This window comes from Erythrolamprus reginae, chromosome Z, assembly GCF_031021105.1.
Source record: "Erythrolamprus reginae isolate rEryReg1 chromosome Z, rEryReg1.hap1, whole genome shotgun sequence".
Classification (NCBI taxonomy): domain Eukaryota; kingdom Metazoa; phylum Chordata; class Lepidosauria; order Squamata; family Dipsadidae; genus Erythrolamprus; species Erythrolamprus reginae.
Genome location: NC_091963.1, coordinates 84445519 through 84459663, shown reverse-complemented (window position 1 = coordinate 84459663; position 14145 = coordinate 84445519). Strand labels below are relative to the sequence as shown.

The window sequence follows — 14145 nt, the reverse complement described above, 5'->3', positions numbered from 1 at the left end:
GATAAAAGGAAGAGAGAAGGTACAAAAGGGAGGAAGGAAGACAGAAAGAGGAAGAAGAGATTTATTTATTTATTTATTTATTTATTTATTTATTTATTTATTTATTAATTATGACTTCTATGCTGCCCAATCCCGAAGGGACTGCCGCTCAGACACTATACTTTTCTGCCCACACCGAGGAAAAAAATAGAGGGAACATTGCACCCAAGTTGTGGACCTTGCTTGAGGGAGTCAAAGTTTCCCCTCCTCCCAAAAATCAATGGACGGACAGATGGAATAGTCTTTGGGAGGAAAGACTTGTCTAAATTGAGATTGAGTCTGTTGGCTCCCACCCTAACCCTTACAGTTTCCAGGCACCGGCACATCACATCAACCACCACTGAATTGGCAGTAAATTGAATAAAATTTTACTCTCCTGTATTTAGCGATAATGGAAGCAATAAGTGAGTACACTCATAATAGTAAATAATAAGCAAATAATAGTAAAGCGATTTTATTTCTATGCACTTCTGCAACTTATGAAGCTCCCTTTTTAATTCTATCCCACATACCAGTCTGGTTATGTTGAATAATTAATACTGGCTGGTTCTGTTAACAGTTTTTTTAAAAAAAATTGGGAGTATTATAATTTGAAAAAGACACTCACAGATAAAGTAATTGTGATCTGCTTTAGAATCAAGACTAAATAATTGAAATATGTAGTTGCTATGGTTTGAAACTCCTTAAACAACAAAATTTTATCTTTTCAATATAGGAAATGAATCTGTGACAATATCCCCAACAGGAACTCTTGTATTCCAACATTTCAAATCTTACATGAGTGGAATTTATACATGTTCTTTAGTGTTTAAGCCTACTACTGAGCAAGAAGAAAAAAGCTATTTAATTAAATATGTTATTTATGGTAAGACAAATAATTGTCTTTTTTTTGTTTTTCACTATTTAGTTTTTTTGCCAACATTATATAATGACATTTACTACCTAGTTAAATATGTTACTGCTAAACCAGTTAAATCAGAATTTACAAAGTATTTACTCTTGGTGCAGAACATATGCATATAGATTTTCCTGTAATTGTTTTTTTTATTTTTTAAAAGTAACAAGAACTCTAAGTAAAAAACTTTGAGAAAGTTGAAAAATAACATTTAACTAATAGTTCAATCATTGGGGATAAATGGAATGTTCAGCTTAAGGCCATGTTTAATTAAAGTAATTAAAGTAAAGTAAGTAATTACTTGGAACAAAACTGAATTCCAGAATTTTAACTCAAGTTTCAAATAAGACATCCTGTGATCCATAGTTTTTCTGAAGTTTGGATCAAAATGTGGTAATTTCTTCTGCATTTACAAAAGTTTCAATATCCATTCCTTGAAGCCATGGTCCTAAAACGTGCATGATTTCAGTCTTTTCTGCCAATGGCTTCACTGCCATTTATAGTTAAGCACATTTTAGTTATTGAAAAATATCTTGGAATTAAAAATAATGTTGCCTCCCTGATAAAATATTTCCTAGGAAGTTTGAGTTCATGCTTTGTGTTCAATGTGTATTATGTTGTACTGTCCCTCCTTTTGTGAGGAAGGGTAGACTGGCCAAGAGATAACACCAGGCAAAGGTCCCCTGTTGCCACCGCTACTGGTGTGGTTGTATGTACAGCTCTGCATGATCGGCAGGCGGGTGTGTGCACACGCACAAGATTTGGCTTCTGCACATGCAGAGGAAGAAAAATCTCACAGCAGGATGCTCTAATTCCAGAATAAAGTAGATAGGAGGAAATACAATGATAAAATAATTTTTTTTGTTATACAAGGAGTCAGTAATAACTAAATTTCCCTTCAGGGCATATCAATTTGTTTAATATACCAGGTTCTTGGGACCTGTCTTAATTATAAACTTAGCAGTTTTGCAAATGATATGTACATTTTGCATACAAATATATGACAATCTATGGACAATCTATGGTTCAGGTCCAAATGAGCTGTTCTTTCTAATATTTAAGCCTAGCGGGTGAATATAATTGATAGTTGAATTAAATATGATATTTTCAATGGCTAGGGCTATGAGGGCGAACCTATGACACGCGTGCCACAGGTGGCACACGGAGCCACAAGCCATTAGATTAGATTAGATTTATTGGATTTATATGCCGCCCCTCTCCGCAAACTCAGGGTGGCTCACAACAATAATAAAAAACAGTACATAATAACAAATCCAATACCCACCAATCTAATTACAATTTAAAATTCATAAATTCATAAAACAATCCCAATGTATATAAAAACAGACACACAGTCAATCAATCAAATGGCAAAACAACATGGGCAAGGGGGAGATGTTTAGTTCCCCCATGCCTGACGGCAGAGGTGGGTCTTAAGGAGTTTATGAAAGGCAGGGAGGGTGGGGGCAATTGCCCTAGCTCAGCTCCAGCTGATTTTTGGCTCACACAGAGGCTCTGGGAAAGCATTTTTAGCTTCCAGAGGGCGTCTAGGGGATGGGAGAGGGTGTTTTCGCCCTCCACAGGCTCCAGGGAAGCCTCTGGAGCCTGGGAAAGGCAAAAAATAGGCCCACCAGAAGTTGAGGAAAAAGCCATTTCCAGCCTCCAGAAGGATGAGGGAGGCCATTTTTGCCCTCCCCGGGCATTGAATTATGGGTGTGGGCACTGACTCATGCATGATAGCCTACGCACATGCGCTTTCAGCATTCAAGGGAAAAAAGGTTTGCCATCACTGGGCTAGGGTATTACATATTCAGGTTCTTGCCAACAATATAGGCCACCAACATAAGCTATTCTTAATTTTTTTTAACAATGTCCCTTTTTATTTTTATAGTACAGTGATACCTCATCTTATGAAATTAATTTGTTCCATGACGAGGTTCATAAGTAGAAAAGTTTGTAAGATGAAACAATGCTTCCCATAGGAATCAATGTAAAAGCGAATAATGCGTGCAATCCCAGAACTCACCCCTTTTGGCTTGCGCCGCTGGCAATCCCCGCCTCCAGGCTTCCGTTACCAGCCAAAGCACCCGTTCTTGTGCTGCTGGGATTCTCCTGAGGCTCTCCTCGCTGGGAAACCCCACCCCCAGACTTCCTTTGCAAGCCAAAGCTCCATTCTTTTGCTGCTGGGATTTCCCTGAACCTCCCCTTGCTTGGAAACCCCATCTCCAGACTTCCTTTGCAAGCCAAAGCTCCGTTCTTTTGCTGCTGGGATTTCCCCTTCTTGGGAAACTCCACCTCCAGACTTCTTTTGCAAGCCAAAGCTCTGTTCTTTTGCTGCTGGGATTTCCCTGAGCCTCCCCTTGCTGGCATTCAAAGTAGCGCTGGCAAAAATGAAGGGATTTCCAGCAAGGGGAGTCTCAGGGAAATCCAAGCAGTGCAAGAATGGGCGCTTCGGCTGGCAACGGAAGTCCAGAGGTGGGGTTTCCCAGAGAGGGGAGCCTCAGGGAAATCCCAGCAGCGTAAGAACACAGAAGTCCGGAGGCGGGGCATCCCATCAGCAGCTGCTTGGGTTCGTAAGGTGAAAATAGTTTGGAAGAAGAGGCAAAAAAATCTTAAACACCAGGTTCATATCTCAAAAAGTTCGTTAGAACAGGCGTTCGTAAGACGAGGTTCCACTGTATATCTTTGAGGAAGACAATTAGTTTTCATATGTGATCATCTTTGTATTTCTATGTCTAAAGGTATTTGTCAGTCTTGATATGCCTATTAAGCCAGTAATTTCACTAATATACAATCCATGATAATAAAAAATAAATTAAGAAAATTAAAAGTCTAGATATCAACTTCAAAAATGCATGAATTATTTATAATCAGAAATTCTTTATTCTTGTGATTCTTGAACAATGAACAGTATTTTGACAGAAGTTGGTTAAAATTTTATCTGCCGTTCAAAAAAAAAGATCCCACAGAAGAATTCCAACTACTTGAGTATACCTAAAGTAGCAGCTTAGTTCCTGAGTGTAATATTCTAGGGCCATGATGGTAAACATATGGCACGTGTGCCATAGGTGGCACGCAGAACCATATTTGAGGGCACATGAGGCATCGCCCTATGTCAGTTCCAGTGTACATGTGTGCTCTAACTAGCTGATTTTCAGCCTTCCAGAGGGTTGGGGAGGACATTTTCACCCTCCCCAAGCTTCAAGAAAGCCTCTGAAGCCTGTGGATGGTGAAAAACAGACCCAATGGGCCTACCAGAATTTCAGCAATGAACTTCTGTTAGGCTCGTTGGCCTTTTTTTTTAAATCATCCACAGGCTACAGGAAACCTAACCCTAACCGTCTTCAGGCTTCAGTGAGGCCTGTGTACATGCTCAGGGGGAAGGACATTGCATTATGGGTGTGGGCACACATGCGCATGCTATTGCACGCACCCAAGCAAAAAAAGATTCGCCATCGCTGTTCTAGAGGATTGTAATTTTCCCCTTTGGTGTAATTAATTCTTGTTTAAAAAATAAATTCTGTAGTTTTAAATCTTAATCTTGGTATCTAGCTTTTGTTTGAATCTAAACTTTTTTCCCCCTGCAGCTTACTCTGATCCTAACTTTTACTATGAGTTTACAGCACGGTATCATTCAGCTCCATGCAATAGTATTTATAATGCTTCTTTTGAAAAGAAGCTGCTTCAGATATTGGTCAAGCTTGTTGGGGAGCTAGCCTGTGAAGTTTCATTACAAAAATCTGAATGCCATCATGTAAAAATGCAGAGAGCCGGAATGCAAAACCAGCTATTCTTTACTTTTAAAGGTAAGACTAGTTTAAAGAGTTGTTCATGGAGGCATGTTTTTCATGTTATATTGAAAACTTTTTGTATTAAAGGTGTATGTGACAGAAATTACATAAAAAGTAATAGATATGTTAATTATGTATAATGAAATAATTTTGATAGCTTGCTGATTTAATAAATGATCAGATCATTTTAATTATATTCTAAGAAACTATATTATGAATAAAATAATGATTTAACTAGACCCCTGTTATTCAGTTTTCTGTGCCTTTGCAGATATTTTCAATAATAAAACAATTCAGTGTTATTTAATAATGGAACAATAGCTCACTAAATGTTGATGTATTTATTATTGACCATATTGCAAGCCATTAACTCATATGTATTGTGGCAAAGACTTCTGAGAATTAGAGTCCACCATCAGATCTGTGAAAATTGAAGGTTACAAGGATATAAGTAGGTAAATACACATTTTTAAAAGTACAGTGATACCTCATCTTATGAACGCGTCTTCATATGAACTTTTCGTGATACGAACCTGGGGTTTAAGATTTGTTTGCCTCGTCTTAAGAACCATTTTCACCTTACGAACCCGAGCCCGGGTGTGTGTGCTCCCTTACTGCTGCAGAGATTTCCTTTCCTTGTGACTGCTGCCAACGCTGACTGTTGCGGAAGCGCCTGGGATTTCCCATTTGCTTGCGGCAGTAGCCTGGAGGCAGGGAATCCTGGCTGTAGCAAGGACAAGTATTTCAGCCTCGGACAAGGCTGCCTGGCACCCACTTTCTCTGGGGGAGCCCCTTCAAGGCGCCCAAAGCAGCGGGCTTTAATTCCTCCTACCTTCCATCCCTGCAGACCTTCCCGATGCCTCCCTGCCAACTGCCGAGGAAGAAGAAGAAGAGAGCAGAAGGACCCCCATGAGGAACTAGAAGGACGCCTGTGGGGCTGGGTGGGGAGAGCCGGGCAGAGGAAGAGGAGGGCGCAAGGCAGGGTTTATCCCCAGCCTTGCTCCCAAAGGCCAGACCGTGAAGCGAGCATCGGAGTCGCCATGGTCTTTTGGGAGCGCTCTGTCACGGAGGTCTCCAAGTTTTGGCTACTGAAGGCTTTGGCGCACAAAAGCCGAGGATGGGTGCTCCGTTCTGGGGAGAGGGACTTGGACCGAATGACCCTCCGTTGGAGTTTTTGCTGGTCCATGGTGAGAAACTGGGGCTATGGCAGGAAGTGTCTGTATATTTTAAAGTTTTTGTAGGGTCTATCAAATTTGGATAGATAATAGCTTCCATGGTGGATAACCATCTAGGGATTTTTGTGTAATATTTCCTTTTAATTTCATACCACGTTTTTAATAAAGATTTTCTAATCAGATGCTTATTGAAATGGTTTGTGTTTTTATTTCATCTTTCCAGAGATGTGCATGCCAATCCATCTGTAGGTCGTAGCCCTCCAGTATCAGGATTCTTTTGTTGGAAAGATTAATCCAGTCTTTTATCTATACTAGACTAGCAGCATTATAGTATAATTTTAGGTCTGGGAGTCCGAGGCCTCCTCTATTTTTACTATTCTGAAGGTATGAAAATTTGATTCTAGGTTTTTTGTTTTGTCAGATGAATCCTGAATTTTTTTTGTTAATTTCCCTGAAAAATCTTTGGTCTATATTAATAGGAGAGATTTGAAAAAGATATAGAAATTTTGGGAGGATATTCATTTTGATTACTGCAATTCTGCCTAGTATTGATAATTGTAGATCTCCCCACTTTTCCAGATTTATTTTAGTTTCCTGTGTGAGTTTCTCATAATTGTCTTTCTTGATGGATAGAATCTTGTTAAATATAGTTAGTCCCAAATATTTAGTCTTTTTGGTAGTTTGGAGATTTGCGACATCTTCTAATTTCTTAATTTGCTTCAGAGTCATATTTTTTTGTCATGAGCTTTGTTTTTTGTTATTGATTTTTAACCCTGAGAATTCACCGAATCTATTTCTCTGAGTAGTTCGGGGCCTGAATTTATAGAAAAATACTACAAAGAAGAATACTACATCATCTGCATATGCCTGCAATTTGTATTCTTCATCCTTTATTTTAATTCCTTTTATTTCTTTATTATTTTGTATTTTATTTAATAATAATTCTTGTGTTAATATAAATAGGAGAGGTGACATTGGAAAACCCTGGCATACCCCTTTTTGTATGGGAAATAGATTTGTCATGTCACTATTTAGCATCGCCCTGGCTGTCTGAAGGGTATATATACTCTGAATTATATTTTTGAATTTACTGCTGAATTTTAGTTCTCTGATTAATTCTAACAAGTATTGCCAGCTGACGTTATCAAATGCTTTTTGTGCATCCAGGAAGGCGAGAGCTACCTGCCTTCCTGAATGCGCTTCACAGTACTCCAGGATGTCTAATACTGTTCTGGTACAACATTCTTGCCGGTGGGTGTCGTTCGCTTTGAGTGGCATTCAGCCCACTTGGACTTGAGATCTGTGTTTTGACGCGGTATTGAGATTGAAGGCAAGTTGGAGGGTTTTGCGTTGGGAAGGTGGAAAAAAAATGCAAAGGTTTAAAACCACCAGCTCTCTTGTCTATGCTGAAGGGAACGCTCCAGACTCAGTTTTGTGACTCAACTCTCACTTCGGTTTGCTTTGGAACAGGGTAGGTTTTTTGTCTCTGGGGGTTTTTTGCCTCTGCAGTTATCCAAAAGAAGCTGGGAGGTTGGAGAATGGAGACACCAGGGACCCTGCACCCCCCCCCCCTTTGCCTGCCAGAATTTCCCCGATTCTCCCGGCTTATTTTGGATAACGAGGGGAACATGTCAATCACAAGCCAGCATTAAATCGCCGGGAGGGTCCTAAGAAGTTAAACTTTAGAAATAGAAAACTGCTTTCCCCCCTCCGTATACACACACAAGGTGAAGCTGTTGGGTCTTTATTTATTTATTTTTAAATTTTCTTTTCCATAAATCTTCATGATCCTCTATCAGACACCCGTCAATGCAACCCTATAGTGGGAAGAGTCTCCGCAGGCAGGCACAGCTCTTGCTCTTTCCCTCTCCTTCTCATGAAGCTAATAACTAAAACACCCAGCGTTTCTTTCGGCCAGGCAGAAATAAGATTGTGCTGCTGGTAAAGCCAAACGCTTGTTTCTCCCCTTCAGCTAAAACTAACGACCAACAAACACAGAGAGAAAGCCCCGAAAAAAGCCCCATCCCTTCTCCAAGTAGCAAAGCTTTTCTCCTCTGCTGGTGGTGAGAGAACTGAGCTGCCCAAAAGGAGCTGAAAAACAGCCCGAGTTGAACTGGGAGGCAGGTGGGGGGAAAAGGAGGGAGGATGGAAGGAGCCGTTTGGACTTAAGGCTGGTGGGAAGGGTCCCCCCCCAGGGATCCCAAGCGGGCCCGGAGAGGGGCGTGAAATAGCCTTTGGGATGATGGAGGACGGGTTCTCTAGCTACAGCAGCCTCTATGACACTTCCTCACTTTTGCAGTTCTGCAATGGCAAGGGAAGGAAAAGTCCAAGGCATGTGCATGCCCGGAGGGAGGACCCGAGAGCTTCGGATTTATGCCCGGCAAAAGATTGGGCTGACTTGGCAAATGGGATGGATGTGCCAGAGAAACTGGCAAAGAGAACCGTTCCCCCCCTCATCTGCCCGCCAAGCTCCCAGCTTTGCTACTTGGAGTAAGTATAGGGGCATGCTTTTAAGGGGGACCCCCCCCTTCTGTAAGGGGGAAGGGTCAAAATAGCTGACACGACTTTTTAAAAAAGAGGGAACCTGTGGGAAATTCTTTGGAATGGGCTCTTCTGTTCTGCCGGCGTGTCCCAACCACCCGTAATTACAGGGTAATTAGTCCAAAAAGACACACATCACACGATAGAAGGAAAACCAAAAGTCTTTATCAACAGAAAAGCAGAAAAAACTCCCTTTTTAAATGTCAAAGGGATTTTCTGGTACACACAATTGCAATCCAATTTCTCACCCAGTAACTGGGAAATTAAGTCCAATTCCAAAGGCCACACACAGTCTTGAACAGAGAAATAGCAAAACCACGATCTTGACGAAACTATGAATCAGATAAACTTCCACAGCGCTAAACGAGCACGCTTCTCTTTTTATCTGTAGCACTAATTACAGCAGCCCCACCCAAACACAGGTGGCCTCGCTTATCTCCTGTAATAATCCTTCAATTGTTCTCTCCTATTCATCACTCTACACATGCGTGGGTCCGTCATAAGTTCTTGTTCAGAATCCAGGGATGATAAGGATGACTGATCTCCTCCTGGGCTGTCTGCCAAACTCCCCTCTTCCCTGCTACTCATGCTTTCTTCGTCAGAGGTGCCTTTGTCGGAAGATTCTATCGAGAGCAAAATAGGCCTGTGGCATGTGGATGTTTCCCCCACATCCACTTCCACATTCCTTGGGGCAGGAGCTGTGCCAGAGCCAACCACAACATCTTCCCTGCTCCCTCCACTAAGGGAAACGGAGAGAAAAAAGAAAGAAAGAAGAAGGCAATCCCCTTCTTTTGGATAACTGCAGAGGCAAAACCTCCAAGAGACAAAAATACTACCCTGTTCCAAAGCAAGCCGAAGTGAGAGTTGACTCACAAAACCGAGTCCAGAGGCCTGTTCCCTTCAGCAAAGACAAGAGAGCCGGTGATTTTAAATCTTCGCATTTTTTTCTACCTTCCCAATGCAAAACCTCCCAACCTGCCTTCAATCTCAAGAGCGCGTCAAAACACAGATCTCTGGGAGAATCGGGGAAATGCCAGGGACATCGTTGCCTCCTTTCCTTGCAAGGCGATTTTAGGACTGGGAAGACGGGTGAACGAGCTCCTCAGGAGTCAGGACATCGAGCCTTGCTTGCCACCGGGAGAATCTCGCAGCAACAGGCAAAAAACCCCACCAAGGCAGAAGGGATTTTGGACTGCAGTCTTGGGAAACCAGAGTGTGGCAGCGGCGGCAGCACATTTCCTGCCGTAGCCCCGGTTTCTCACCATGGACCAGCAAAAACTCCAATGGAGGGTTGTTCGGTCCAAGTCCCTCTCCCCAGAAGGAAGCACCCGTCCTCAGCTTTTGTGTGCCGAAGCCTTCAGTAGCCAAAACTTGGAGACCTCCATGACGGAGTGCTCCCCAAAAGACCACGGTGACTCCAACGCTCGCTTCGCGGTCTGGACTTTGGGAGCAAGGCCAGGAATAAACCCTGCCTTGTGCCCTCCTCTTCCTCTGCCCGGCTCTCCCCACCCAGCCCCAGTTCTAAACACCCACCCCTTAGAATTCTTTAATATGAATTAAATTAATGTTTAATTTGTTACCATATTTTTCAGAGTATAAGACACACCAAAATATAAGACACACCTTAGTTTTTGAGAAGGAAAATAGGGAAAAGAATCTGCTTAACAGCTATTCATCTGGCTAGTGTCCTTAGTCAGCACATTGTTCCCTGGTTAGGGCTTTAAAAAAAACTTTAGATAAAGAGTAGCAATGAAAGAGCTTGCAAGCCATAAGAGCTGGGAACATCATTAGCACCTGGAAAGAAACATTCAGAGCAAATAGAGCAGTGGAAAAAACCCTGTAAAGACTTAGGTCTTGGAAAATTTTCTTTGCATAGAATAACAATGAAAGAGCTTAGGAACAATAATAGCATCTAGTTAGGGCTGGAAAGAAATATCTGGATCAAGTAAAGCAATGAAAAAAACCCCCTACAAAGAAAGGGTTTGGAAAACATTCTTGGCAGAGAGTAACAATGAAAGAGCTTGCAAGCCGGTAAAAGCTGGGAATATTGTTAGCACCTGGTTAGGGCTGGAAAGAAACATTTGGAGCAAATACAGAATGAAAAAAAAAATAGACTGGGTTTGGAAAACATTCTTGACAGAGAGTAACAATGAAAGAGCTTGCAAGCCAGTAAGTGCTGGGAACATCATTAGCACCTCGTTAGGGCTGGAAAGAAACTTACTCAAAGCAACTTAGAGCAATGAAAAAAACCCTGCAAAGACTTAGGGCTTGGAACACATTCTTCGCAAAGAGTAACAATGAAAGAACCTGCAAGGTAAGAGCTGGGAAGATCATTAGCAGCTAGTTAGGCCTGGAAAAAAAGCTATATTCAGAGTATAAGATGCACCCAAATTATCAGCCACTTTAAGGGAGGAAAAAAGTGTGTTTTATACACCAAAAAACATGGTAGATGCCATAGTGACTGAGAACACCTTAGTGACCTTGACAGATCTCTAACATCTCTAACATTGGAGCCGGGGTGGCACAGCAGATAGAGTGCTGTACTGCAGGCCACTGAAGCTGACTGTAGATCTGTAAATCAGCGGTTCAAATCTCATCACCGGCTCAAGGTTGACTCAGCCATCCATCCTTCCAGGGTGGGTAAAATGAGGACCCGGATTGTGGGGGCAATAGGCTGGCTCTGTTAAAAAGTGCTATTGCTAACATGTTGTAAGCCGCCCTAAATCTAAGGAGAAGGGCAGCATAAAAATCGAATAAATAAATAAATTTTAAGTGGTACGGGCCAAATTAGTACTTAGATGGGAATTGTAAGTCTAGTACTACAGAGTAATGTGAAATGTTGAAAAATATCTTGGAAAATTGCATTAATTACTTACAAATGTTGCCAAGAAAACAATATGGATATCTAGTTGACATGAGTTAAAGTTCACTCAAAGGAATCGTTTATCCTTTAAATTCATAGTCAATTTCCTTTAGAAAACAAGACTATTTATATTATATAGTTTCCCTCTTTAGCTGAATATTTTTACAGTTTCTTCTCTAGAAGCAGTAAAAGGCAAAAGTGTGTGTCAGAACAGCGTGTGTGATGTAACGAGAAGATTACGAAAGGTAATATAAATCTTTCAAAAAAGAAATTCTTAAGAATGCACTTGTTTCTTGTTTATCTTTCAAAAAGTAAATGAATAACTTTAATATTATTTTTGTGTAAGTTGTAAAATAAAGATTAAGTTTAAAAAATAACTCTTTATTACCAAAGAGTATGGTATGAAATAAGAAGTTAATGCAGCAAGTTCAGTTGCTTTAGTTTTGTAAAATTAAATCAATTAATAATTTATTTATTTATTTATTTATTACTTAGATTTGTATGCCGCCCCTCTCCGAAGACTCGGGGCGGCTCACAACATGTAGAAACAAATCATAACTAAACAGACAAATTTAAAAATATTTAAATATTTAAAAAACCCCATATGCTAACAGACGCACACACAGACATACCATGCATAAATTAAACATGGCACTAAATAATGGCACTAAAACTTTTTTGCCTCATTTTCAAAAAGTGATCAGTATACAAAATTATTAAACTTTGTTTCAATTTGGTGATGGTTACGCATACATTGTGGGTATCCATTAATTTAAAAAAATCTACTATAGTATATTAACTTCTTTCCATTGTTATAATAGAATATCCCTCTAAGAAGTGAAAAAAGAAGGAATGTACATATTCTTCATTTTGGGCTTAAATATAATCCAAAAATCTATGTTCGTTCATCTTAACAATTACTACTACTTTTTTAATCTTTAAAAAAAAAAACTTAATTGATTATTAACATTAAAAAGAAGACAAAACAAATACAGAACAAAGACTAAAGACAGAAATAAAACAAACATAAATTTGCCAACCTACTTGTTGGCATTGCAACTACAGCTTTCAAACTATTATTTTCTATATTCATTTATAAGAGTCTTGGCCATGTTAATTTCATACTTATGTCCAATATTTTGAAAAAAAGGAATAATAAAGAGTAATAAGATTGCTAAAGAATAATACATTTGACTGTAATATGAATATTTATAATTTTAAGTATATTTTTTTGGTTAACCCAATTGTACATCTATTCCATCTCTGGTAAAATTCTGTGTTGTCTTTTTGTCGAATTTTCATTGTCATTTTGTTCATTTCAGCAATCCTTCCCCGCAGGGAGGAGGAACCAATTAAGTTGTTCCGCCCCAGACGCCTGATGGACCCAGAGGGCTTTCAGAAGGTGCTTGGGGTTATTCCAGATACACTCATCCACAGTTCAGTGGAGTCCCTTGCTGAGGCCTGGAACAAGGCTGCAGCAGGGGCTCTTGACCGGATTGTGCCATTGCGACCTCTCTGTGGCACTAGACCCCGTAAAGCTCCATGGTTCAATGAGGAGCTCCAGGAGTTGAAACGCCAGAAGAGACGGCGAGAGAAGCGATGGAGGAAGAGTAAGTCTGAATCCGACCGAACACTTGTAAGAGCTTTTATTAAGACTTACAAAGTGGTGCTCAAGGCGGCAAGATGCACGTATCATGCTGCCTTGATTGCATCAGCGGAATCCCGCCCAGCCGCTCTGTTTAGGGTGACCCGCTCCCTTCTTAACCAGGTGGGAGTTGGAGAACCCTTACCGTGCCGAGGATTTTAACACGTTTAACACGTTTTTAGCTCGGATCCGGGCGGACCTCAACTCCAATTGGAAAACAGAGTCGACTGTCAGTTGAGGTGACTGGGGTCCGTACTTGTCCACCTGTCTGGGAAGAGTTTGATCTGGTGACACCTGATGAAGTGGACAAGGCCATTGGAGCTGTGAGTTCCACCACCTGTTTGCTGGATCCGTGTCCCTCCTGGCTGGTTTCGGCGAGCAGGGAGGTGACACGGAGCTGGCTCCAGGAGATTGTCAACGCTTCTTTGGGGAGGGGGTACTTTCCGGAACCCTACAAGGATGCACTTGTGCGCCCCCTCCTCAAGAAGCCTTCCCTGGACCCAGCCATTCTCAACAACTATCGCCCAGTCTCCAACCTTCCCTTTATGGGGAAGGTTGTTGAGAAGGTGGTGGTGCTCCAGCTCCAGGGGTGCTTGGAAGAAGCCGATTATCTAGGCCCTCAACAGTCAGGATTCAGGCCTGGCTACAGCACGGAAACTGCTTTGATCGCGTTGATGGATGATCTCTGGCAGGCCCAGGACAGGGGTTTATCCTCTGTCCTGGTGCTTCTTGACCTCTCAGCAGCTTTCGATACCATTGACCATGGTATCCTTCTGCGCCAGCTGGAGGGGTTGGGAGTGGGAGGCACTGTTCTTCAGTGGTTCTCCTCCTACCTCTCCGGTCGGTCGCAGTTGGTGTTAGTGGCTGCCGGTGCCTGGAGGCTGTTGGGGTCTGGATTGGGGTCAACAGACTCAAACTCAACCCTGATAAGACGGAGTGGCTGTGGGTTTTGCCTCCCAAGAACAATTCTATCTGTCCGTCCATCACCCTGGTGGGAGAGTCATTGACCCCCTCAGAGAGGGTCCACAACTTGGGCGTCCTCCTCGATCCACAGCTCACATTAGAGAAACATCTTTCAGCTGTGGCGAGGGGGGCGTTTGCCCAGGTTCGCCTGGTGCACCAGTTGCGGCCCTATTTGGACCGGGAGTCACTGCTCACAGTCACTCATGCCCTCATCACCTTGAGGCTCGACTACT

The 14145-nt window shown here is 41.8% G+C and overlaps 1 protein-coding gene across 6 annotated transcripts in view; it reads left to right on the top strand.

The window, feature by feature from the left end:
- The window catches only part of ZPBP (zona pellucida binding protein), a 174077-nt gene that overhangs the window by 52998 nt on the left and 106934 nt on the right, over positions 1 to 14145 (top strand). For 4 of the 6 annotated variants that reach the window (XM_070727175.1, XM_070727173.1, XM_070727174.1 and 1 more), the window contains 3 exons: positions 755 to 904; positions 4522 to 4740; positions 11473 to 11549. In XM_070727175.1, coding sequence (XP_070583276.1) covers positions 755 to 904; positions 4522 to 4740; positions 11473 to 11549 — 446 coding nt within the window. The remainder of the gene's footprint in view (positions 1 to 754; positions 905 to 4521; positions 4741 to 11472; positions 11550 to 14145) is intronic. The other 2 variants (XM_070727172.1, XM_070727176.1) reach the window with 2 other exon arrangements.